We start from the raw sequence: 27,537 nt of genomic DNA on the forward strand, positions 1-27,537 counted from the left end.
GTAACAAAATTTTATTTCTTCTCTCTCTCTGTCTCTCAGCTTCAGTTACAGTTCTACCATTTCCTGTGGAAAAACGAAGGCTTTTGAAGTGTGTGTGTGTGTGTGTGTGTGTGTGTGTGTATACGCAATATGCAGCCCAAACATATGAGAAGCCTCTACAAAAATATACACAGCAGCGAAGAGGGAGACAAAACAGAGGTACTCAGCCAAACACTCGGTCCTGGAGTTCACTGCAGATGTTATAGTAAATAATGCTCAGAGACGTCCCCCTCCCCAAATATCTCTTTCCTCCCTCCCACCATGCCATCCACTGTAGCTGCAGTTTCTGGAGGAGGGGAGGGAGTAGCACATGTGTTTTTTATCCTTATCCACACACATACCTACTGAAAAGGAAAAGCCAGGAATGTCAGGAAGTTTCCCCTGCCTCCGCCACCAGTCCTTAACAGAACTGTGCACATTTCTGGAGATGCACAAGTGAAGATAATAACAATCCTGGTCCCCGTCTCTTCCCCCCACCAGACATCCCTAGATCTGTATGATTCAAACCTTATGGGTAGCCACCAACAGTTCAGTGCTTTGCTCACAAATGGGAGTGGGGAGAGAGATGAGTGGGAAAGAGGCTGGTAAAGTGAAAAGAGGGTCAAAATTCAATGAAGAAGCTGGTATCCATCCCAGGTTCTCAGCTTTTCCATGTTCTATTAAAATTGTTAGAGGTTAAGGGGTGGAAAGGACTTGGAGACTGTAAAAAGGTAGGTTTCTTAAAATAATTATATTGCTACCTCACATTAAAAATAAAATAAAAACCTACTTAGCAGTCTCAGAATGAAGAGGACATAGGAAGGAACTGGAATGAGGAAGCAGCAGGGTGGGGCTGAATCATGATTGCCTCAAGCCCAAACCTGAAGGCAACCACCAAGCTCTGCCCTTGGTGAGCCCCTAAGGAGAAGAAGGAAAAATGGGACGGGATTCAAAGGCCTTGACCTGCAAATTGGAGGAGACCTTGAGCTTTCCTTGAGCTGTGTGCACACATGCATGGGGACAACAGCAATGGCTTTTTGAATGCATATGCACCTAGTTTTTAGAATCAGTTAAGGGCCGCATTCATATTTCAGTGTCCTCGTGTGCTTTCTGTGCCACGTGTGCAAAAGGTTTGATGTGAAGCACACTGTCAGCCCTCCATTGTTCAGTGTAAAACCTACAGCCACAAACTTCCCCAGACTAGGCAAGCAGGAAAACTCTTCCAAACTAGCTGGCAGGAAATATGGTGACCGTCACAGCTGTGAACAGAGGGAGCATAAAGTACCTCTCAGTGGTGGCTGGTGCCCGTTGGGACTAGTAAAACAGAAGGCAGAGCAGCCTACAGTAGGTGATGCCAAAGCCAATGACAAGCAGGGCCAGCTAATTTTGTCTCCTTCCTCCTCCCGACTGAGACGAAGGAAGAGGAAACCTGCAGCCAGAGCCACTCCCTGGATTGGATGTAAGTGAGGAAGTAGACAGATGGGAGCTAACTAAGGGCAGACTGAGCTCAGTGGGGCAGTGCCCCGTTCCACCCAACGCACTCGCTGCAGCTGGTACCTCTGCGGTTACATTTGTTGAAGAAAGACCACAAATTTGCACATACCCTCTGCTTTCCAGAGTATCCTTGGTATGAGAAAATCCAGACTGAGGGAGAGGAACATGTGTGGAGGTAGCAATTTGGAGGAGGTCATATGGACAATGGCAAATTAATGGAGGTGCAGGAAGCTTATAATCCACTTCAGACAACAGTATGGATGAGCCTCGTGTGGCTGAACTAGAGTAGTGGCAACGAAGATTAATCAGTGATATATCCAAAGCCATTTTGAAGTCGTTAATCTGAAGTCTCTGGGAAGCTGGGAGCTGGCACTTTTCCCATCACCTGGGCTGAGGATTCCTTCCCCTTTTGTAGCATGCCAAACCAGCTGCTTCTTAACTGGCTGTGGCACATCTGGAAAGTGTGCAAAGTCCAGTGGGATTTGGTGAAACCAAGGAGCCCAGCTCCCCAACAGTTGCTAATGCAACTATTTGCTTACTGTTTTATCCAACTGTGTCGTACTGCAATTGCTTTCTGTACGCTCGGCCTTTTAAAAATATTTTGCTGGTTTTATTTGTGTTTTACTGATAATTTTAGAGTGTACACCACTTAAGACAGTTTTATGATTCAGAGGTCTATACAAAATAAGAATAAATAAATGTAACATACTGAAGGTTTGAGGGAGGCTGAGGAGAACAACGTAGAAAGCTGCCTTATAGCGAGTCAGACCATTGCTCAAACCTGTCTACACTGACTGGCAGGGGCTCTCCAGGATTTCAGAGTATCCCTGCCTGGAGATACCAGGGATTGAACCTGGGCCCTTCTGTATGCAAGGCAGATGCTCTGCCCCTGAGCTATAGCCCTTCCCCTAAGAAGTAGGTTATTATTCTAGAAGCCAGCCAGGTTTACAGATGGGTAGATTTTAAAGCAGATCCCTGAAGCATTGTGAATAAAAGAATGCAAGCGATCTAAGATGGTGATGAAGCCAAGCTAGGTGGAATAATTCCCCCAGAATGCCCAACGATGCATCATACAGGGTACAGGAGAAAGACAGCCCTCTTGAGCATCCCTACCACCCCCCAAAAAACTACTTCCCTATTACCCACCTCCATGCACTACAGGTAGACATGAAGTGCGGCCATCTACAACACAGTCTCACCATTTCTACACCATTATCAGAGCAAGAGGCAATATTTCAGGAACACTTCTGTTCAGATTTCTTACCAGAACTACATTTTAGCTAGTGACTACACAAGTGGGTGCAAAGCACAACCACATTCAGCATGGCCATGAGCATCCCTGCACAAGAAATGTCTGGGCACAGCACACAACCCTCAGCTCCAAGCAGTTTAGATGAGCATAGTTCACAAGCTTTCTCCTCAGCACTAGAACTGCAGTGTACATCTCTCCACTGAAAACAATTACAGGTATGCAGCCCACAGCCCGCTTCAACACAGATACTATCAGAGGAAACAGAATACCACCTTCTCTAGAACCACCTGACACCTTGTCTTTACAGTGTACAGCCCTTCTCCAAAGACAACCACAAAATACAGCTCTCCATCAAAATTGGGCACAAAGTATAGCCTTATGCAAGAACACTATTAACAGTAGACTGAAGCTGCCACATTCCAGAGCAGGGAAGAGACCTTCTTATTCAACAGCTGCACAGCAGGCAGAAACTGAAGCTTTTCCCTGTATGGAGATTTGGTGATGAACAGCAACTCATTTCTCTCTGGCATGCTACACAGGAGCCCTGTCAGAGGGGTGAATTGGCAACCTTGGGAGAGCAGCTTATTCCATTGTTACAGGTAAGTGGAAATCAAGTTCAGCCACTTAGCGTTAATATCAAGAGCATGGATGTAAAACCAACAACAGTGGATGAGAAATAACATCCCAACTGCACTGCCACTCCCCACCCCAACAACTCCAAGGTACCTCTCAGGAAATACCATTAATTTTCACAAGCAAATAATGAGTTCAATGGGAGCTGACTCCCAAGTAAGCACAACAAAAGTGCCTGGAGATGCCTCCGAGTTCATGTACAGATTTATAGCACAACTCTAGACACAAGTCTCATCTCTTCACTGAGGCTTCTCTCCCTTAAGGAACAAGAAGACCACCAGCTCCGCATATAGATTGCAGTCTAATAATGGCAACTTTGCAGGTGCAACTCCCATACAAGTCATCCTTTGGCCATTCCCCGCCCACAATATGCTTGGTCTTCTTCTGTAAGGGCCAAACACTGTGTGATGTCCCTCCTACTGGGTGGCCCTCGGAGGTGCACAGACATCTCCCCCATCCACCCCTAGTGGGCAGGCTGCGCGCACGCACGCCAAGCGCGCGCCCCGCCTGCAGCCCTCCCCCCCCCCCCGCCCGTCCCTGGCGCTCCAACAACAACAGGTGGGCAGGGCCCTGCGCATCGCCCGCCTGACTCACCGCTGGCGTTTTTCCCGCAGATGAGGTGCTGGTAAGGCTGCAGCAGCCCCCACAGCTCCGAGTCGTTGTTGACCGTCTGCTCCAGGGACTCCAGCGTAAACTTTGGCGCTTCGTTGCTGTGGTGGTGGTTGGTGGCGGCGGCGGCGGCGCTGCTGCTGCCGCTGCTCTCTCGGTCCTTGTTGTCCGAAGCGGCGGCAGGAGCGGCTCCAGAAGCCGGAGGAGGCAGAGCGGCGGCGGCGGCGGCGGCAGCGCCCGAGCACTGGCCCCGGTGGTGGTGCGGTGGGGGCGGCGGCGGCGGCAGCTGCGGGGGGTTGTTTGGGTGCTGTTGCGCCTGGAGGTGGTGCAGGTGGTGCTGGGGGTGGGGCGCGGCGGCCCCGGCGCCCAGCTGCAGGACCCTGGCGTAGATCTCTCGGAAGAGGTTCTCCATGCAGGCGGTCAGGTAGATGGCGGCGTGCTCGTGGATGCGCACGGCCACCCGGCTGTCCACCATCCAGCGGTAGAACTTGCCCACCGAGAAGGTGAGGCCGCAGCGGGTCGACTTGCCTCGGCTGAAGCGGTCGCCGCCGCTGCTGCTCATGTTGTAGAGCGAGAGAGCGCCCAGGGCGGCCGCCGTGCAGCTGGAAGCCAGGCTCCAGCCCAGGACGATCTCCATGGCGCTCTGCACCTCGTACCTGGTGCACTTGGCGAAGCGCAGGCTCAGGCGCTGAGCCTCCCGGGCCAGCCGGACGAGCGCGCGGCTGACCAAGGTGGAGAGTCTGGCCAGGGCATCTTTGGAAGGGGGGGCTCCGCCGCCGCCGCCGCTGCTGCTGCTGATGGTGGTGGTGGAGCTGGCGACGCTGCTGGAGCTGGCGGCGGCGGCGGCGGCGCCCACCCCCACCGGCCCCCTGGCCTCTTTGCGCTGCAGGAGGAGGAGAACCGCCTCCACCTCGTCGAGGCTCCAGGGGACCTCCTCAAGGTCAGGCAGCAGCCTGGAGCAGTGCTGCTCGGCGCAGTCCAGCACTTCGGAGTCTTCCACCAGGACAGTGTTGACGGTGTCAAAGCTGTTGTGTCTACTGTGCATCGAGTCAGTTAGATGCTGCCAGCCGTTTCCTCCATAGGGGTGAGCCGCGTGGGGGGAATCGGAGCAGCACAGAGACAAGTTGGAGGACCGGACGGAGTCTGCCGCACCACCATAACCCGAGTCGAGGGTCAGATCTTCCAGCGTCCTCACCACCGTCTTACCTCTCCTTGCCATCGCTGCACTTCATACTGCACCAGCAGGAAACTTTGAGAAGAGAAAGTAACAGACCTGCGCCCTCCTCCTCCTCTCTCTCGTACTTATTTCGCAGCTCCCTCGCTTTGGCACGCGCGCAGAGCAGCTCCTTCGCGATCAAAATAAAGAAATGCCGCCGCCACCCGCAAACGCGATGCGCACAGGCATGGGAGAGAGCGCGCGAGCGAGCGCGGCCAAAGGATCGCGGCGTCGAAGGTCCCTCGGTCTCTTTCTTCCCCAACTCCCGGCGGCAGCAGCAGGGCAGCAGCAGCAGCGCTGGCCGCCTCGGGTGCTTGTCTCCTCCTCGGTTCCCTGACTCCTGCACTGCACTAGCCCGCAAAACCCAAGCCAACCAAAGAACGGCAGAGGCGGGAGGGGCGGATGGGAGAAGAGGCGAGGCTAATGCAAATCACACGCAGAGAGATCCAATGGGAGCGCCGATGCTAATTTCATTGCTACCTTTCTCCCACCCAACCCTCCCTCTCCCCTCGCGTCACTTTCCCCTCCCCTTCTCTTCTTTTTGGAATTCGTAGTGGGATCCACAGGCTCTCCAAGCCTTCTCGCTCTCGCTCTCGCTCTCGCTCTCTCCCACGTTCGCTTGGGTGTGCTGAGCTGGAAGTGGGTGGTGGGTTTCCTTCGTCGCTGTCTCGAGCCCGCTCCAGTGTGATTTTATTTGTCTTTCTCCGTTACTCTGCAGTTGAGAAGTGCGGGGAGAGAGAGAGAGATGAGGGGAAGGAAAAATAGGGCCAAAAGTGAGAGAGAGAGGAACTCGCAGGATATATTTAGCTGATCCAAAATAGACGATGGGAATGAGCAGCAGTGATTTTCGTTTGCTGGACCAGCCCTACAAATTCCAGACTTGGCATGTATTTATTTCTCTGAAGCAGGTAGTAGAAATTAGAAACCAAGATACGAAGGCTGCAGCAGCGGCAGCTGCAGATTCTTGCCGGAGTGCCTGTCGTCTCCCCCCTTCAAGTTGCTTTGCACACTACAGCCCTGAAATATTAGCATTCCAGCTCAGAGCCAGGAAACCTTTTTGGGATGTGTGGCATCTCCTCTGCAGGTGAGGACCTGTAGTCTCATGCGTTTTCCTTAATGTGTGCTGTGGGGCTGCGGGGTGTGTGTGAAGGGATCCGAGCACCGTTGGCACTGGCTACAGAATGCATCGTTACAGGGGAGCCCAGATGGCGCAGCAACACGTACTTCAAAACAAGGAGGAGGGTGAAGAAAAAGAGCCTCTGCGTGGTGCAGAGTAATGGATTTGCTCGAGCCTTTCCTAACCAGCCCAAGATTATCTAACGCCAACTCAAAACACGAGCCCTCGAGGTGCCTAGTTGTAATACACATACATCCCAATCATGATTATGATGCTGTATTGATAGTTTATGTTTATGATGTATACATGATTATGTATTGATAGTTTATGTTTAATCCTGAGCTGCTTTGGAGGACGCAGTTCACTGTGGGGAAAGTGTATGCAGGTTACATTAAACTGAAAACGAAGCACTTCCCAGAAATATGTTGGCACTGGGATGCAGAAGCTGTAGCCTGCCAGATGCTGGCTCCAAATCCCACCGTCCCTGACTGTTGCCCCTGCTAGTTGGGACAGATGGGAGTTGGAGTCCCAACCTCTAGAGGGCTGCAGGTTTTCCCCAGCCTTCTGTCATCTGTCCTTTAAGCCACGATGTCAAACCTCAGGCCCTGCTGGGTTATCAGATTTGACACAGAGCATCCCAGTGCACTCTACATAATGGAACCGTTTCAGAGCCAAGAAGCCCCAAATGTGGAATGGCATTAAAAACAATGGCATCTAGTACTCCTGATGCTTCCGCATGGCTGGGAAGAAACTCAGCAATCTCAGTATTTCAGTGACCATTTGGAAAGGAAGGACACTTGCATGGCCACTTGGGGGTTTGCCTAGAAAGCCCATTATTTAAACAGCAAAAGATCTTGCAGTGCCACCAAGACACACTGTAACCCTACATTTACTCAATATTTTAGATTGTAAGCACCTTGGGGCAGGGACCTGCCATCCTGTACTTTGTAAAGCACCAGCCACACTGATGTGTGTGTGTGTGTCAGAAACAGCTAGTGTAGCAGCTCCCTGCTCACGCTGTCAGCTCAACAGTCAGCTGCAGAGGTGAGCCAAACAGCCTAGAAGAGGCTGGGCAGGGAAGTCCCACAAGAGAGTGAGATACACTCAAACAGCCAGGGGCTAAAAGCACAGCAAGCAACACATTTAGAGGCAGTTCCAAGAAGGGAGAGAAAGCAGTACAGGTAACCATTTACAGCAGCCTTCCACTGCCACGGATAAGCTCGCCCACATAGGAAGAGGGGCACTGACACAAAAAGGGCACCAGAAGATGGTGCTTTGCCAAGGGCCTTCTCAAACCTGGAGGCAGCCCTGGCAGGTGACATGGTTCACCCACAGACTTTTCACCTGAACCTGGCACACTGGCTGCCCAGGAATTCTTCTGCTCTCGACACACTGGATTAGCTAATTTGCCAGTGGGAGTGGTTGCAGCACCTTCAGGAGACCAGGTCCAGAACTAAGAAGAGGTTGCAGAAAGTAAAGGCATGACCAGTGGCAGGACAAGAGGGTAGAGCTCAGATGCAAACAGTGTAGACCAGAACAGATACCCTGCATCTTCGGGGGCAATATTTTTGAAGGGTGAAATAGAAATGTATTTGCAATCTATTTGTCATCAGAGACAGTGAGTCAGCAGATCCCTTTAAATTTAGTTTTATTTGGAACTGCTTATGATTTGAGACAGTTCAGGTTCCTACTCTGTATTTTATGTTACTGATTTATGTGCTACTCTCTCAATGGTTACCCATCAGCATTCATTTCCTTGTCCATCTTTTCTCAAGTTTGCTCCTTTTTCTGTTACTGTTTATTTTTTAAAAGAATGTCTTAAATAAAGAAAACAAGTAGCAGATTTTGTCTCCCTCTATGGGGCAGCAATTAGTCATGCCTGTCCCAAGCATACTGATCTGCCAGGGGGGAATGTCTGAGCAAATATTAATTATAACATGCAGTAATTTCCCTGCAGAAATTCAGATTAGATTTCACCTGAAGCGACATAGATTAGATTTCACACAGCACACATAGATAAAGAAGAAACTGACAGGAAGTTCACACAAATAGGAAGTGCCTATTTCTTTTCAAAGGCCCTTCCTAATGGGTTGGATTCCAAAATGGGAGTCCAAGAACCATTTTTTAGAATTACAATTAATAGTTGAATAATGAACACACTAGATATTACAGTCAACATACTGGAACAACTAGAACTGATGGAAAGGCTTTTGTTGACTCTCACAGCAAGAGTCCAGAGTGGATACTGTAGCTTTTGTTCCGTAACAGGAACAAATAAGGTCAAAATAACAAATCAGAAAGTAGAAATGTTTGAGGGCCTCTGTTTCCTGGGATGGAAAAACACTTTGGGTTTCTAGTCTGATGTTGTTGCTATTTTATTGATGATGATGGATTCCATCTATATTAGACACTCCCAAACTGCCTGAGCAGAATTAGGATGTAGCTGACCTCAACATTTATTTCCTAAAGTTTATTTTGCTCGGTGTCAGAAAGAAGTGAGCCAGGCATTTCAAAGTCAATCCATCCATCTGGACAGCAAACAGAGGCAGCTTCCACAAACCATACCAGGAGGAACATAACACTGACAGTTCCCCCCACCCCTTATGTATCATTATTTGGTCAGGGTAATGAGAAACGGATTGTGGGTGGAGGCCCACCCTTAAAAGGGGAGTAAAAATGAACTCAGCCAAAGGTTAGCTCCCTTCTCCACCCAAAAATAACTAAATCACTGTAAACAAAACAGTAAGAGGTCAGCATAGTTTATACTACGGAACAAGCCCAACATATATCTCTTTTGATGCAAGAGTTATTTCCCCCCCAGTTTCTCTAGCCTCTGATTGTAATCTGTTTTTATTAACCAAAGGTGTTATGTTTTCATAACTCTTGTGGAAACACTTTTAGTCATTTATAAACATTCACCTTATACTCATTACCATGAATATAAACTACAGTGGTTAACAAAAGTAAGATCACATGACTTAACTTTTAATTGCATCTGCCCAGGCAAGTCTGGTCCAACCATTAGGCAGAGTGAGGCAATCACCTCAGATCTCATGTGCTGGGATGCAGCATACCAACAACAACAACAACAATTATTTATTTATTCCTTACACCCCACCTATCTGACTGGGTTGCCCCAGCCAATCTGGGAAGATTCCAATAAAAATATGGGAAAAACAACAACCACAACAATAACATCAAGCACTAAAGGCTTCTTGAAACAGAAGTCTACAAAAAAATGTGCAGTTTTAAAAACTCTTTTACATCTGCCAGGAGGGCATTCCACACGGTGCGTATGACTACCAAAACAACCTTCTGTCTGGTTCCCTGTAACCTCACTTCTTGCAGTGCAGGAACCACCAGAAGACCCTCAGAGTTGGACCTCAGTGTCCAGGCTGAACAACAGGGGTGGAGACGTTCCTTCAGGTATACAGGGCCGGAGCCACGCAGGACTTTAAAGGTCAACACCCCACCAACTCCTCTTGAACCCTAGCCATCTACAACCCTGTCATACACCTCCTAAACTAGCCTGCTGCCCACAGGTGCCCTTGAAGATGTCATTCCATTGTCAGGGCTGACACAAGATTTACCTACAAGTCTAGTCAGCCTCTGTACACGGAATGAGCACGGGGCGCCATCTTGTCTTTTGCCTCATGTAATAAACAGTGTTGGTCTGGCTCTCTGCCCAGGAAAGCGTGTGAAAGGACTGGTGGCCTTGGCATTGGGACTTGCTAGTAGTCCCCTGGGTGACAAATGGCCCTCTTGTGAAACTAGGGGCATAAAACAGGTCCACAGACTCATTCTGCTTTGTGTAAGAAACTAAGACCACATTCACACCATGCATTTAAAGCACTATGATACCTCTTTAAACACTCATGGCTTACCCCCAAATGATTCTGGGAGTTGTCATTTGTTAAGAGTGCTGAGAGTTGTTAGGAGAACCCTACTCCTCTCACAAAGCTACAATTCCCAGAGTGGTTTAACAATCAATCGCTCTTTACAGGGAACTCTGTATAGTGTGAATCTGGCCTTGGAGTAATCTGCTGTACTCCTTATGGCCTCTCCACTTGCTATGGCAAAGTAGAAAGGGCCTAAGCTTGGGAGAAGAATGACTCCATATTTCAATACATCTTTCCTTGGCCGCTAGGATGCATCTTAACTGACAGAGAACAGTCCTCTTTGAGGAACTGTTAGAGGCTGTCATCCATTTGAATGTGTTCTCTGTCCAAACGGTTTCCTGGTCCAAGTGTGGTTTCAAGATAAAGAACCATAAGAAGGGAGAGCAGCAGGAGCCTTGAAGCTGCCCCTCTACAACGTGCACATTGACAGCAGACTGAGAAGGTGCAGGTCACCTGGTCCCAGTCTTCCCTCTAGGTGAGATCTATTGCATTTCTATTTAAATCAGAGTGAGGGAACCTTTTCGGCTCCATGGACCAGCTTCTTATTGGATCCCAGCCTCGTGGGCCAAATTTGACAGGTAAGTAAAGAAGCTAACTTGTCAGTCACCTGATGTGACCCTTAGGAAACTTGCTGGTGCTATTACTCCAGCACTGGTTGGTAAAATCAAAACCTGCTTTGATTTACCAGTGCACAATCAGGAGCACACTTGAAGGCTCCAACTGAGCATTTGCAGCCATATCTCTAACTGCCCTGCACCTGACATCACATTTGATGTCAAGTGTTGGGGAGGATAGGATATTTTTGGGGAAACAACTTTACAGGTTAAATTTGAACCCCTGGTGGGCCAGAAGTTCCTCACTCCTGTTTTACAGGATAGCAAGTATTTCTAAATTTGCATATATACATATAAATCAGCAAATGCAATTTTTCTGCAACTACATGCCCTCTTAACGTCCTCTTTCTTTAGTGATGCATTTTCTCTCTTTTGGCAATGTATAGGTGCACATATAGCCTGCACTGAGCAACCCCAAACCTCCTTTCCAATTTCCTTCTTCCTTCTCAGGGTTAAATGAAAAAGAGCGGAAGAAACAACCTGCAGTTTCTAAATGTGGCCTCCCTAGTGGTGCAAATAGAATGCATTTCTTCATTGGTCCCTGCACTGGGCCACATTGCTGGAGGTACCTAGTCTACTATGGGAGAGAAGTGGGGAAATGCTCCCTTCCTTTTAACCTGGAGCTAGTTTAATAAAATATATTTATTCCAGGCTTCTCAGTGCAGCAGAATTCATTAAACATAAATCAATGTAATTTATGAATAATCCCAAATGCCACATACCTCTGTGTCCAATTCTGCATCATACAACTGCTTTGTGCAAGGCCATTACTTTATTTCCAGCAACAGGGGCTGCTGCATATTGTTGTAGCACGCTGCCCTGTGCTGCTGTGACTACATGACATTCTGCTCCAGTGCATTGACACTGCTGACACAGAACCTATCCTAACCCTCCTAAACATGCATAAGGTGGCACAATAGCTCATAAGTCAGGCTGCACATCTGTCATATCTGCTACAAGGACTAAGCGGAAGCTAATTTGAGTTGGTAGCCACAGTATCATGGCCGGTGTGTAGGAGCTGGTGGTAGATAAAATTAGAGCTGGAACATTTAATAGAGTAATAATTGGCTAGATTAATTTTAAAACATTGCAACAACTAACTGCAATTGAAGCAGCAGATTTTATCTATCTATCACATAGCCCCCTGCCTGAGACTCTGTAAGTGTGAACAATTCTGAACTAGATCGACCAGTGCACCTAATCCACATAAGGCAACTACTTATGTCCCTGATACAAGTGCTGATAAAAATAAGCTTGACAAGAAGCACCATCTTAAAAGAAGAGCACTCATTTCTCTCTTACACAAGAGGCAATACCTCTTGCTTTAGGGTTATTTTCATGGATCGAATAGTAGGGTGGTGTGATGTTGTTTTTTACTATTAACACACACACACACACACACTGTATTCTTTATTTTATTTCACTGTCTTTAATTTTTTTCCCTCTTCCCCCATCCTTTTCTTCGTTAAATTTTCAAAGAAAACGAATATTTCATTTACCCAGATATGCACATTTACTCAACAGAATGGTCAGTTAAAATCCACACAATTAAGCAATTAATTGTTGTTATTATTAAGTTCCAGCCCTAGTTAAAACGAGGTGTGTGTGTGTAGTTCATGAGCATAGAAGGTAATCTCACACATTAGCCAGCTGATCAGAGTTATTATAGTTGCTCAGTCAGCTTCTTGCATTCTGTCACAATCCTTAATAAGTCTGGATCAGGATCCTAGAGGAATGTGCATGCAGTACATTCCATGAACACACCCATATATATTTTTTTCCAACAGAGTTTTCTTTTGAGAAGGCGCCAGCCCCCTCACCCCACCCCAAATTGCCCTTGAACGTCCTGATCTCAGATAATAGCTTGAAGGTTAATTATGACACCTTAACAAAGGAGAAATTGAGGGGTGTGTGGAATAGGCTATACGCAGTGGTAGATTCCGTCCCTTTGAAAAACCCCTCAGGCAATCCCAAACACCACACCACCCTCACATACCAGTAGCAGACAAACTATTTAGAGTATGGGAATGGACTGTGGTTTATTCACTTTGCACAGCTGGTGACTTAAACAGAGATTCATGTACTTAAGAGAAATATGATCCACCAAGCTGCCACTTCCAGTTCTTGTAACTTAAATATCCTTCAAGTCAGCAGATGCCTAAAGGCTTAGCAGTACAGAGGACTAGTAAAGTGGCAGAGTGTGTCCTAGTGGGAAAGGGGATATACTTTCTCCTTTGCAGCCCTACGGCTCCCCAATGAGCTGTATTTGAAATAAAAGCCTGCAAACCATGCTTCAGTGATAGTGTTTTAATAAAGGCTTTTCAGCAGGAGCTCACTGCTGTTCAATGTAGCAAGACTGAAATTTGCAGGAATGGCTTTCACCACCAGAATAGGTTCTATTGTTTACATGCCACCCAGGGGCCCAGGGGAATTCACTTCCGCATCCTCATCAGAAGCATCTATTAAGTTCAGCGGGGCTGGAGCAGCAACACAATGCACACCCACCACATCAGCCACACCGATGCTCAGGGTCTCTCTCTTGCTGGATTGGAATGACAGTCTTGTGAAAAGGCTATTTTTACCCAGCCATTCACAGGATTTAAGGTGGCTGTCAAAATGGAAATAAGCACAATGAAACAAGCATAAGATCACAGTAAACAATAATTAAGAGGGAAACTGTCATTAGTAACAACAAGAAAGGAGTCATAAAGGTGGAGATTTAAGCATTTTTTTTTAAAATGCTTGTTTATATCTAACAGTTGTTACCTGCTGACCAAAATTACATAAAGACTGGTGCAAACCTCCAAGGATCCTGTTCTATGAGTGTGACCTGCAACAATATGTTACAGGATAAACTCATAATAGGATTGCTCCTCTTCATGGTTCCAGCCATGCCTTCCTCCAGCAGGCCATTCTATTCCCCTATCTTCAGTTTCCATTTTTCTTTTCCAATTGACATTCAACATCTGTCATGTTCTGGTCTGATTTCACAAAGGACAAGGAGAGGCAGGGTCAAAGCTTGCCAGACCATGGTTAGCTGTAAGTGAGAAACTTGCTCTAGCAAAGGTTGGAAGTAGAATGAGGCCTTTTAAGCCTCTGTCTCCAGATGCCTTCCTTCAGTCTCCACCTCTAAAGGGCCAGCTCTCTAGCCTGAAGATGGGGTCCCCCTCCTCTGTTCCATAGGCTTCCTCCCAGTGAACTCCTTGAACCACTGGACTGTTGACATGTGGTGGAAGGCACCCAGTCTCTGTCCCTATAGGCCTGGGAGTTTCCTCTAGGAGCTTCTGCCTAACAGCTACAGGTACAATGCTCTCTCTATCATTAGCAATCACCTCTGTGCCCTGAAATGACTCCCCATCTGGTGCCTCTGCAGCTTCTGACTCGGTGTCTGATTACTGACAATATGCTCATTGGTCTGTGCCCGTCCCCATTTTTTTCAGCTTCTCGGTGTTTCAACAAAATGTTTCTACTTCTGCAAACCTTGGAGTTCCCTCAAGAATTCTGATACCTCCCTGCTTTGGCTCCATGTCTCTTGGCATCCACCACCTGTGTGACAGTGGCAATTCCTTTTGCCAAAAAGCTCTTGTTCCAAACTGTGTTACACCCACCCCACCCCAAAAAAGAATCTGTAGATTTAAAAGATTGGTGGAGAAGGTGTTCTCTGAGCACTGAACCTAATTGTGATTTAAAACTTCTTGCTTCATTTACTCCTGAAAATTCTATCATTTTCAAGTTGATCAGTCCTTTGTTATTTGCTGCAACAAGGGATGAACTCTTCAGTTTCTCATTTTTCCAGTCTTAAGTTCAGTTCACCCTTCCCTCATTTCTACCAACACTTGCAGGTTGTTTTTTTAAAAAAAATAATTTTTAAAGTCTGCATGAGAATTTATACAAATATTTGTTTGCTTTTCTCCTAATATATACATTACAGGCAAAGCAATAGTCCCAGAGCTACATTCACTGACACAATTCCCAAGGATTTTTAGTTATGCTGCTGAGGTCTACCATGAACCTAGGGATCTTAGAGGTGGGTGAAGAGGGGCTTAGAGGCTATTCTAGTTATTGATGGCATCTTTTAAGGATGGGACATTGAATCACTTGCACCTTCCATCTTTGAGTTTGAGGTGCACCAGGAAAGCCCTGCTATTAGGGCAGAATGAGGCTGCCAAGTCATGGGGCAGATGCAAAAGAATAGCGAATTGCAGGAAGGTACTGGAGCTTTCCGTGTGTGCCACATAGCCTGTCCTGAACCCTGAAAAGCAGCCCTCAAGTGGGGTGGGAGAAGATGCCCCATCATCAGAATTAAAGTAAGAATCCACTGTCAAAAAATCAGAAAGTTGGGGGGGGTGCCACCTTGTCCTTTGTCTCGGGCAGCTAAGGAGGTTTACAAAGCACCTTGCCCTGTGCCCTGCAAGCTGATTGTCAGGGCTTGCATGGCACTGCAGACGTAAGCTCCAGTGATCAGCTGATAATCAGAGCTTGCAAATATATGTCATCATGCGTAGAACAGGTAGGCATGGCTTGACCAAAACAGCCTGGTGGGCCTAATTAGACCTATGTGCTGGAAATTCCACACCACTATTCTAAAGGAGCTGGGGGGAAACAAAGGTATTCGTGCAGTTCAACTATGATTTATGCCCACTAGCAAGAGCAAGACCTGCTTTCAAAGTGACAGAGCCTGAAGCTACTTTTGCTCCACAGTCCTATTCAGAATATTCACAGCAGCTGAGAGCAAATGACATGCACATGGCACCTTCACAACTGAAATGAACCATTTTTGCTCACAAGAAAAAAATCTGGTTCCATCTTGCACAATGCTGCAAGCAATTAGGAACATACATATTGCAACAGGAAGAGTCTCCCATAGCATACATCCAGTTCCCCAGTGGGGAGTACTTGAATCTATTGAACAAACTAGACCTTCACTTCAAAGGAATGGAGATCAGAGAGAATCACAATACTAATCTTTCCCACAAGCTTTCCTCATAGATGTTTCTTCATTAGCATGTGCAACTTCTTTTTTCAGTACAGTATCCTATATTGAGCAAATTGCTTAAGAGACGATCACACAGTTGGAGTGCTGTGGCCCACTGTACAGGTATGACGACTCACCATGTTAGGTTTCCATGGCATTTGTTGCACACACCCATGTATCACACAGCCACAAAGCTTGGGGGATAAAAATCCAGGCACTGCCTTGCATTGAGTTCTCACCCTGCAGCATAACGTATTTCCACCATTCATACATCTGGTTGCTTTAATGTACTAAAGAAAACACCTGCTTTTCACCTGTAGGTGTTGAACTGTACACATGTATACAATATTCAGATGTTCCACCCCCATTTATACATGCATGAATGGCAGAGCTAGGGAAAAGGTTTTGGGTGGGCTTAGAGGAGCTGGGTACACTAATTTGTCTTGTCTAATCTGGTCCTTTTTCACTGATAATTCCGGGGCGGGGGGAATTCTGAATTACTCAGGAGACAAGATCAAGAGAAAAGTAGCTCCACTCACATATGTTTAGCACTGGAAATATTCACTATAATAGTTAGGTAAATATGCTTTTTACAATCTTACAACAGTGAGCAATTATGTATTGGACTGGATCAGGGGAAACATCCAGTTTAACCTAAGGGAAGCCGAGATCCCTGTGTAACAGTTTCATAGAAAAAGGGAATTGGGGCAAGTGTAAGATAACCATAATGTACCTACATTCCCCTCTTCTCTACATTTGGCCTGATCTGCCTTTACTTATGGTTAGCCTACTTCCACCTTCTGCTACCACAACCCTCCTTCCTTTTCCTCCCCACTCAACCCTAATCCCCAAGGGTAAATTGGGAGGAGAGGAGAGGTCAGTGGCATAGCGTGGGGGGGTGCAGGGGGGGCTGGCCGCACCGGGTGCAACATCTGGGGGTTAGGGGGCGCAAATCCACGGGTTAGGGGGCGCAAATCCACGGGTTAGGGGGCGCAAATCCACGGGTTAGGGGGCGCAAATTACTTGCCTTGCCCCGGGTGCTGACAACCCACGCTACGCCACTGGGAGAGGTATGTGGATGTCCTCTGTACCAGGACCTTGGGGGGGGAGGGGGACTACCTAGAACAAACTGAAGCAGGGCAGAAAAGCATTGCAGATGAGGTATAAGATGAGGGGCAGTTATAGTTACAATATGTCCCCAATTCTACATCGGGGAGAGAACCCTTCTCATTCTGTGGATTCCATTCCTTTCTGAAGCGTTTGGATTTGATATCCCGCTTTATCACTTCCCAAAGGAGTCTCAAAGTGGCTACATTCTCCTTTCCCTTCCTCCCCCACAACAAACACTCTGTGAGGTGAGTGAGGCTGAGAGACTTCAGAGAAGTGTGACTAGCCCAAGGTCACCCAGCAGCTGCATGTGGAGGAGCGGAGATGCGAACCCGGTTCCCCAGATTACGAGTCTACTGCTCTTAACCACTACACCACACTGGACAACCTTCCAGGGGCAAGAGGCAAAAGTGGACAGAGCAATGGGAACAAATGTTAGCACTGCACAGTACACAGTACACTCATTTCTACACATCATCATGCACACCCCTCTTCATCCTCCATTCAGGCAAGCAGGAGACATCAGAGGACACATTCCAGCCTGGCACAAACACTCTAGGATGGTGTAAAGCAAAGGCAGTGAGGGGTGTGGCCTGCAGAAAGTCCCAAGGGCCAGAAGATGTCTAAAGGGGAGAGCCCTGGAAGTTCAAATCCTATCAGCCTTTCAAAGGCTTCAGATGACTCTAAGCTGAGACAACTTCTTCCCAAATTCAGCTTGCAGGACTGCCCAGGAGCTGCTCAGGGTCCTGACTGGCCTGGCTTGGAAGCAGCTCTGGTATTTATTATGACACCCACTCACACCCTGAGGGCCTCAAGCCCCAGCAGAACAGGATACAAGCTCTCACCTAATGGTTAGGGCCAGCTCTACCATTAGGCAGAGTCAGGCAGCAGTTTATGGTTTTAGACAGACGACAAAGGCATGACCCGCACCAAGCCTCCTAAGATAGCTAGATGCACTAGGTGTGGTGGAGGATATTACCCCATGACCATTGTTGAAGTCAGATTCAACTGCCACTCCAGTATAAGGAATTGGGGGGAGAAGTTGACACCATTTTGTCATTTGCTTCAAGCAGTAAAATATATTGGACCCGCCCTGTATATGCTGCACATTTCGCAATAGTAATTACCTTCCTTAAACATAACTGATCTTTACTGAACCCATCCAGGTTGGAGACATACCTGTGGAAAACCACAAATTCACTGTCTCTTTTCCATTCCTAATCAGATATACCAATGCAACATTTCAGTTGGGAGGAAGGAGGCAGTTACGGCTAACAATGAGCTCTCTCATCCATCCTATTAGGCTACTCTCTGACTGATCCCTGTTGGTGGTTATTATTAGTTTCCTGCTATTATAAAGCCCCAAATCAAGTTACTGCAGGATCTCCATCTAAGAAGATAATGGGCAATAAGCTTGCAACCTTTGCAAAGAAATAAAATAATTTAGCAAAGTTAACACTCAATTCAGCTTATGTTTGGAACCCAAGGGCACAGCTTGAGCAAAAGCAGTAATGGAGCCAGCCACTGTGACACCAGCAGCCACTCTCTCTCGTTCATTAATCACCTGCCACACCAGCTTGTGAAAGTTAACCAAAGCGTCAATTTTAATGTAGGGAGCAGAGTGAAGTTTCCACTTAACGGTTTTGTTGCTTGATTCTCTCTAATATCCCAGAGTTTTCATAGCATTCCCAAATAAGAACCATAACAACAACAACAAGCAGAAGGAGGCTACATTGTCTGGGAAATGTTCTGGCAAGCTTCCTTAGAACATCACTGCTCAGTCACTTTTCACATACTTTTGCAGTTTAAAGTTTCCCCCCCAAAAAAAATTCCATAAAGGAACCAGACACAATTTTAATTTGTGTAGGTCATGCACATAGAAGCTTACAGTGCCAACGATCCATCCACATATGGATGGGCACACATCAAACACGAGTTCTGCTTTATGGTTGTGATGAGTAAGTGGTAGCGCTCAGGTTTTTAAAAAATGGGACAACTTGCCATCCATGCAAAGGAGCCCACCTTTCAGTACAGCACCCCCTACTCTTTAGAACTCCCTGCCTATCTATATTAGACAGACAATTTCACTGTATTGTTTTTAGCACCTGCCATTTTATTTTTGTTTCACCAAGCCTACCCAGACATGTAAGTATACTTTAAAATGGCAGATTTAATACTTTTTTAAAAATATGTTGATTTTATTGTTTGCTTTTATCAGAGTTTTTAAGAAACGGTTTTTATATTTTTATTTGTAAACTGCATAGAGATCGTCTACTGAGTTAGATATAAGTTAAATTTAAAAAACCAGCCTGTTAGTCATAGTCATTAATTTCAATAAGTCTCCTCAGAGTAGAACTAGTATTGGATGCAACCCAATACAAATTTATTATGTATTTATTTACTGAATTTATATAGCTGCCCCATAGCATGTTATCTGAAACAGAATTCCACCAATAGTAATATTTTGTAACATTTTCAAAATTCTGCAAGACTCAAAACGGAATCCATCTCTGTCTACTTACCAATGGATAGACTACCTAATAAAATTCAAATATGTAAGATTTACATATTAAGGGTTTGCATTATGAATGAATAATGAATATTTTAAGAGTAAGCTACAGGTCATCCTACCAGATGCAACAGTAATCCACTAAAATTGCAGTTAAAAGAAGATTAACTCTGATATTGACAGTGTCAGTTATATCAAGAGGAGGAAAACATTAAAGGGACTTGGTACTTCTGAAAATTTATTCCTGCAGCAATAAGAAAGTCATTGACCCATTCAGTGTCTGCCTTTCTGCTGTCTAACACTGGACCTGTTTAAGAAAGTGTATTGCCTAATAGATGTTTAATTTAATTACTATACTTAGCATTCGTGAACCACTTTTTCCAACGTGCTTGAAACGCTTCTCATACACTGTAAATAGCCTTCACAACAAGCTCTGTAGTGTAGGCCAATGCTATCATTCCAATGAAGAGGGCTGAAACTGAGAGATAGTGGTTCGATGTCAATTCTACAAAGACCAATAAGTCAAACATCATGCAAAATTTGGTTACCGTATCTTAGAGGTGCCTTACGGTATCTTACATATCTTAGACACCTATGGGAAACTTTCAATGTGAGAACACTTTTTTCCCCCCAAAATATATAGCAGAAGATTCTCCTGTCCTCTGCTACTGCTACATCTACTGCACAAATATTTTCATTCTGATTTTTATTTTAGTCAATAAGCATTTGAACTGAACTGCTTTGGAAATTATAACTGGAGTTTTTAAAAATAATGCAAAATGTAAATTGGGTTCATTATTAGTGTTAGAGCAGTAATACTGTTTTCATGTGTAAAATACTTGTGAAATATTAGATAGGACAAGATTATGTAAGGTACTGATTGCACTGAATGATGAAAAGACAATCAAAAGGGATCAGTCTTTGTGCATAACTGCATGGGACTCATTTGCACCATGTTTGAATAATACTTTTCATAAAATTACAACCTAAGACCAAATGGTGCTGAATGGAGGACCTCATAGCTAGGGATATGAAAGTTTGGTTCATACTGTTACAAAGGTTATGCACCACCACTAAACTCTGCTGAGTAGTATCAGGATTTCAGGGGGTTCCAGGCATTCAACCAAGGGTTGTGTTTCCACTGGGAAAATCGAGGCATTAGATTAGGCCAATGTCTCATCTAGTTCACCATCCTGTTTTCACAGTGGCCAAGCAGACGCCTATGGGAAACTTCCAATTAGGACCTGAGCTCCAGAGCACTCTCTTCCTGCAGTTTCCAGCAACTGGTGTTCAGAAGCATTTCTTCTGAAGTAGAGCAGAGCTATCCTGAAATGAATCAGCACAACCAACACCAAAAATCTTGAGGTACAGTGGTACTTCGGGTTACATGTGCTTCAGGTTACATACACTTCAGGTTACATACACTTCAGGTTACACACTCCACTAACCCAGAGATAGTGTTTCAGGTTAAGAATTTTGCTACGGGACAAGAACAAAAATTGGGCTCCAGTGGTGCAGCGGCAGCAGGACCCCCCCATTAGTGGTGCTTCAGGTTAAGAACAGTTTCAGGTTAAGAACAGACCTCCAGAATGAATTAAGTACTTAACCCGAGGTACCACTGTATAAATAGTGCTGAAAGTGGGGTTGCATACGACCACTCCGATAGCATAATGAGCACCATCAATATGAACACACAATAAAAAGGACATTTGGAGGGGCTCCCAGAGACTTTGATGTCCCCAGGTGTACTGTCTCCCTCATTTGTTTTTATGCTTTCCTTTGTGTTGCCTTCTGTGGTCTTGGGTCTGCATTCAGGCTTGGCTCTGTAAACCCAGTCTTAAGCTTAAGGCCTTGATCATCTCCCTCTGGGACTGATGCTTGTCTGGAAAAGCTGGACAGCAGCAGCTTGGGTCTGGCTAGCAGTGAGCTGGTTTGCTTGGCAGAATGCTTGACTGCTGCTACTTTGGGAATAACACAGACTGCCTGTGTGCTTCTGCAACCTTGCCATTCCTGCTCCACCTGTTCCCTTATTAAGAAAATATAGTGTTACAAAGTCACCATAAATCTCCAGTGTGCTCATCTATATTTTCCTAAGGTGTCTCAATGCATAGCATTGAGCTTTTTAGCTAAAGGGCTTTACCACTCCTGGAAGCTTTCATAAGAATAATAATTATTATTTTAATTCTGAGCTGTCCCTTCAGCTGCTTTGGTTCATAAAGCTTAGTCAAGTGTTGGTTAGTCTTAGGCTCTCTTCCAATTGGCTTGTAGACTTTAGCTCAGGGCCAAATTATCAATCTTGCAGAATGCAGAATGCAGGTAGTCCATGATCCTATTCTGTGTTGAGCACTTTGCAAGATCTTCTTTTATGCCAATCTCCAGGATGACATTTTGGGGTAGAGAGGAAGGAGGGTTTGCACTAGGAAGACTAGAAGGCTCTGTCAATTTTGGTTCTCCCATTTTCTCATTCTTCCAATCTTAAATTCACTTCTCCATATTTCTGAAGCAGTCTGCAGATTTTTTTAAACAAAATCCTCATTAAAATTAGCATTTAGTGCAAATTTCTCCTAACGAACAGATTTTTGCATGCAGTTTTAACTAAATTTTAAATATATAAATCAAACTAATTTTTGCAAGCAATTGATTTTTGTGTGTTTATTTTCTCTTAATATATTCATTTTTATGTGCACTTTCCCCTAATACATGAATTTTTGGTAAACATTATTTGGTTGAAGAACTGCATTGCAAAATTCAGAAAAGTGTGGATTTTGAAGGATGGTTGTTTCAATTCTCATGTTGCTTTGGAAAGTGTGGATTTGATAAAGTCACCTTTAAATGTGAACTCAAATAAATTTCTTCCCATTCCTTAAAGGGTTCCCTGACCATTAGGTCCAGTCGTGGCCGACTCTGGGGTTGCGGCGCTCATCTCACTTTATTGGCCAAGGGAGCTGGCGTACAGCTTCCGGGTCATGTGGCCAGCATGACTAAGCCGCTTCTGGCGAACCAGAGCAGTGCACACAAACGCCGTTTACCTTCCCGCCGGAGCAGTACCTATTCATCTACTTGCACTTTGACGTGCTTTCGAACTGCTAGGTTGGCAGGAATCCCATCCCTTAGTTTGCACTAATTCACCTTCATGTGACAAAGGAACAGTAAGTAAATCATGTTCTAGATACTGAAGCTGTCAAATAAGATAATGGTTAGCAACTGCCAAACTTCAAACCAAATCTGGTTTGTGAAGAGCAGCTGCTAAGTCTGTCTTTGCTCATGCTACAGCAACTCCCTGTAAGCCACCTGGGGTCGATGGCATTGGCTGGCAATCAAGAAAGCCCATACATTATTGTTGTTGTTTTTACTCCTTTTGGGGGGAGGCAACATAAAAAGCAGTGTTGTATCAGATCCTTGCCAGTCTCTCTCCCTGTATTCTCTGCTCTGACTAGCAGCTGCTCTCCAGGGTCTCAAACACTGGGTCTTCCACTGTATCTGCTACCTGATCTTTTCAATTGGATTGAACCTGGGACATTCCCAAGTCAACTTTTTGCAGAACAGCAGCATATACCCCAAATGGCACAGGACTCACACATTAACGCAGGTAAGGAGGACAATTGTGGGCTTTACTGCCCTTCAAGCCATCCATATAGATGTTGGAACTTAGCATAGATTAGCCCCAAATCAGATATGCAGGTCCCCAACATCTGAAATGTTGGACGCGGGTGGCGCTGTGGGTAAAACCTCAGCGCCTAGGACTTGCCAATCGCATGGTCGGCGGTTCGAGTCCCCGCGGCGGGGTGCGCTCCCGTCGTTCGGTCCCAGCGCCTGCCAACCTAGCAGTTCAAAAGCACCCCCAGGTGCAAGTAGATAAATAGGGACCGCTTACCAGCAGGAAGGTAAAAAGCGTTCCGTGTGCTGCGCTGGCTCGCCAGATGCAGCTTGTCACGCTGGCCACGTGACCCAGAAGTGTCTGCGGACAGCGCTGGCTCCCGGCCTATAGAGTGAGATGAGCGCACAACCCTAGAGTCTGGCAAGACTGGCCCGTACGGGCAGGGGTACCTTTACCTTTTAACATCTGAAATGGGGAAGCTATTCTAAAGCAACTGGGATATCAGACCTTAGCTGTGGGCACAGGTGGGGATATCAGGGTTCACATCTCATTTTCCTTTTTCTGTGCAGTTTATTCTGCAATAGATCCATAGTGTCCAAACTTTCTTTTTTCAGGGATTCTCTTAGTTTGTGTTCCAAAGAACACTTGCATATGTGTCAGAGTATTGGGGGGGGAGGCATATTCTAGGGTACACACAATGAACATGGCACTCTGACCAGGCTTATTAGGCTCCCCTGTTGCCTTGCATGAGCGAGGATCGCACCCAGAGATGATAAGCCCCTTGGGCTATTGCACTGCAGGGGGAGACAGGTAGTGGCGAACAAGCTGTCCCTCCAGAAAGGATGTCCGCCATGATTGAGGAATGCCTGGGCTCAAACAACAGAGTTTGGAAACCAATGAAGTAGGAGAGCTGGTTTTACTGCTTCCCCATGCATTTCCCTTACATACCAAGGATACTATTAACAAAGGCTTCCTGCCCTCAGGAAAGGCACAGCTCCATTTTGTTAAGATTACAAAATGGAGGTGTGCCCTTCCTAAGGGTAAGAACTTCTCTGAGGGGAGCTGGGAGGCAAAGTCAGACTATTTATATTCACAGCTGGCTAAGGTGTTCCTGGGGGCCATGGACAACCAACACAAGCAGGTGAAGACAGGAAAATCCTTTAATTTACACTACAGACTGATTACACTGCACTAAATAACCAGTGAATTCCAGGACTACAGTGACAAGAGTTCTTTCATTTTGCTTGCCCTCCAACAGCACCAGAATGACAAGCCCTGAAACTGTAGCTTTTCCCCCCAGTAGTTTGTTGCAGCAAAGTCCCAGGCTGGATCTAGACACATCAAAAAAGCGTTTCAGTTAAATGCGTTTTAAATTTTGTATGAGAAATCAGGTTGGCAAAAACGGGACTCCACAGCGCCATCTGGCACCATAGTGTTAGAAAATGCATAAACAGTGCATATAAAGCACTTTTATTTTGCCAATGTAGCTGAGTCCCCTGTTGCTCATATCCTGGCTAGTTTTCTCATAGTAAGAGGGAGAGAATAACAGGTTCTATGGGTAGAGTCCTGTCCCAGTGCTGCATCACATTATGATTTTTGTACATCTGAAAATGTGGCTACAACCAGGTGCATTGCTAGGTAGACAACTCAACTAGTTGGGAACAGGTCCATGAAAAAAAATTGCATGTGCTAATTTGTATGCATAGAAGCCTCTAGTCTAGACAGATTAAGCCATAGCTAATCCCAGTTTGTCAGATGCAGACAAAATGTCAATGTATAATGCATCAGAAATTGAAGTGAAAGCATCAAAAATTGGGAAGAACTTTCTGACCATAACAGTAGATCAGACTACCTTGGAAGGTGGTGGACTCTCCTTTATTGGATGTTTTCAAGCAGAGGTTGGATGGCCATATGTCAGGGATTCTTTAGCTGGGATTCCTGTATTGCAGGGGGTTGGTCTAGATGACCCTTGGGATCCCTTCCAACTCTACAGTTCCATGATTCCATTATGCAGACTCCTCTTTGTGGCTACACTGAAGGGAAAGAGGGGAAGGTGGAGCTAATGAACCCAGGGATAGGCTAATCTTAGTTACATTTTAAAAAAACCATTATATCTGAATGCAGGCACTATTTGGAGTAAACCTAAAATGAGAATTTTACTGGACTCAATTTTCCATCTTTAGTATGCCTATCTTTCCCTGAAAGATGCCTGTGACCAGTTTCATGCAATTATCTCACATGTGTGCTTATAAATGATTTATTAAGATCTGCATCAGCTAGATATTTTAATCTGTCCTAATTAAAACTGGCAGAGGGGGAAGAGCCAGTGTGCTTTCCATAATTATGCCCTCAGCCATTGCTCAGCCACCATTTGCAATCATGGCCTTGTGTTGAGACATCAAAAATGTTCTAAAGAAATAGATGATTATGGTTTTAATTGTTACTAATTACAGATATTGTTCTAGGGTTTTAGGCGAACCATGCTTTTGGTTTCTCTCACAGAAGGGTGTTTTACAAGCATAATTTGTTACAGACATTTCAATTTTAATGGAAAAATCCAACCCTAAAACTACGGAACATATAGCCAAGTTCCTCACTGTAACCATCAAAACTAGGCCACTCATGTTAAAGGAGAGATAAGTTCTGAGTTAAAGCCTTTTAAAAACTATTTTTGATTGTGCTTTTCGAAATAAGAGTATAACTAAATCCACCATCTGTGCGCATGTATATTGTGTTCTTCTCTGCTGTGATTGTCATGATAACCTTATATTGTATCTCAGGGGTTGCAAACCTGATGCCTGCAAAAGCTTGCACTGGTGCCTCTGGGCAGGTGGCCCAAACTCTAAGCTTCATTTTAAACCAAGTAAATTTCTAGGCCTCATGGAAAGAAAGTTATGGAGCACAATGTGCAGGTAATCTCTAAGCAATTCCTGTGACATGAGAGTGAGTGTGGGGCTGCCACTTTGAATATTTTTCTTGGTACAGAGTAATGCTCCTTGTTGCTATTAAAGAGCAACAGCATCAATGTATACAAAACCAATATTGTATGATGTCCAAAATCAGAACCAGCAGGACATAGCTGACTTCCTGTGGTAAGGATGAGGTTCTGAGGGAAGGTTCTCTAATTTTGTATTATGACATGCTGCCCTTCCCCAGCATAGCAGCTTTTGGGGGGGTTGGTAACTGGTGCCCACAGCACCCTCCCAAAATTCAAAGTGTGCCTACTGTTCCAAAAAGGTTGTATCTGACTTTTATTGTCTGTAGACCAGGTACATTATTACATGCACATTTGTTGTTGTTTAGTCGTTTAGTCGTGACCCCATGGACCAGGAATTCCTGTCTTCCACTGCCTCCCGCAGTTTGGTCAAACTCATGCTGGTAGCTTCGAGAACACTGTCCAACCATCTCGTCCTCTGTCATCCCCTTCTCCTTGTGCCCTCCATCTTTCCCAACATCAGGGTCTTTTCCAGGGAGTCTTCTCTTCTCATGAGGTGGCCAGAGTATTGGAGCCTCAGCTTCAGGATCTGTCCTTCCAGTGAGCACTCAGGCTTGATTTCCTTAAGAATGGATAGGTTTGATCTTCTTGCAGTCCATGGGACTCTCAAGAGTCTCCTCCAGCACCATAATTCAAAAGCATAAATTCTTCAGCGATCAGCCTTCTTTATGATCCAGCTCTCACTTCCATACATCACTACTGGGAAAATCATAGCTTTTACTATACGGACCTTACATGCACATATGAACTGCTTCTGTGGCCCTGGTCCTCATTTGGCTTATGAACATCCTGTGAGAAAGATTATGACCTATGTGTAAGGGTGGATCACTTAGTGTTCAGCTGAGCCCAGTTGACATGATGAGTTCAGTGGAGGGCCAGCCCAATACATTTGGCTGTCTGAGGTGGAGTAGGAAATGACACACACATACCAAGTGCACACATCCAACACATACCAATTCTCTTCCAAGATGGAAGAGAAATTCGCCTCAGTTTGCATTTAAGTACAAACTTACCCAATTCACACTTTTCCAAACGATATAAGAACCAAAACCCAGTTATGCTTTCAAATTCACACATCTCAGAATTTTGCAGTGCAGTTCTCCAGCCTAATGATGAGTACAGAAATGCATATGAAGCAAATATTAAGGGAAATTGCCCTGCAAAAATGTGTATATTAGGCAAAATTGCATGCAAAGGTGTATGTTAGAAGAAATTCAGATGAAAATGCTGGTGAATTTTCACAGGAAGTTAATTTTTCAAACTTTGCAGACTGATGTGGAAACATGAAAAAGTGAATTTAATACTGGAAAAATTAGAAATGGAAATGGACAGAATTGCTCATCCCTTGCGCACTGAACCAGTCTCGAGGTAGAAAACCCCACATGTGCTTCCCCTTCCTGCCAATACTAATGGATATAAAGCACAATATAAAAAACCTGCTTAGCCCCCCCCCCCACACACACACACAGAGAGAGAGAGAGAGAGAGAGAGAGAGAGAGAG

The 27,537-nt window shown here is 45.5% G+C and overlaps 1 protein-coding gene across 3 annotated transcripts in view; it reads right to left on the minus strand.

Annotated features, from left to right (window-relative positions):
• The window catches only part of ABTB3 (ankyrin repeat and BTB domain containing 3), a 211,326-nt gene extending 205,721 nt beyond the window's left edge, over nt 1-5,605 (minus strand). Inside the window, exon 1 of one of the 3 annotated variants that reach the window (XM_053406027.1) lies at nt 3,992-5,605. In XM_053406027.1, the coding sequence (XP_053262002.1) occupies nt 3,992-5,225 (1,234 nt within the window). In that variant the 5' untranslated portion in view covers nt 5,226-5,605. The remainder of the gene's footprint in view (nt 1-3,991) is intronic. The other 2 variants (XM_053406025.1, XM_053406026.1) reach the window with 2 other exon arrangements.
• Between the last annotated feature and the right edge of the window lie 21,932 nt (nt 5,606-27,537).

This window comes from Podarcis raffonei, chromosome 10 (genome assembly GCF_027172205.1).
Source record: "Podarcis raffonei isolate rPodRaf1 chromosome 10, rPodRaf1.pri, whole genome shotgun sequence".
NCBI classification, from domain to species: domain Eukaryota; kingdom Metazoa; phylum Chordata; class Lepidosauria; order Squamata; family Lacertidae; genus Podarcis; species Podarcis raffonei.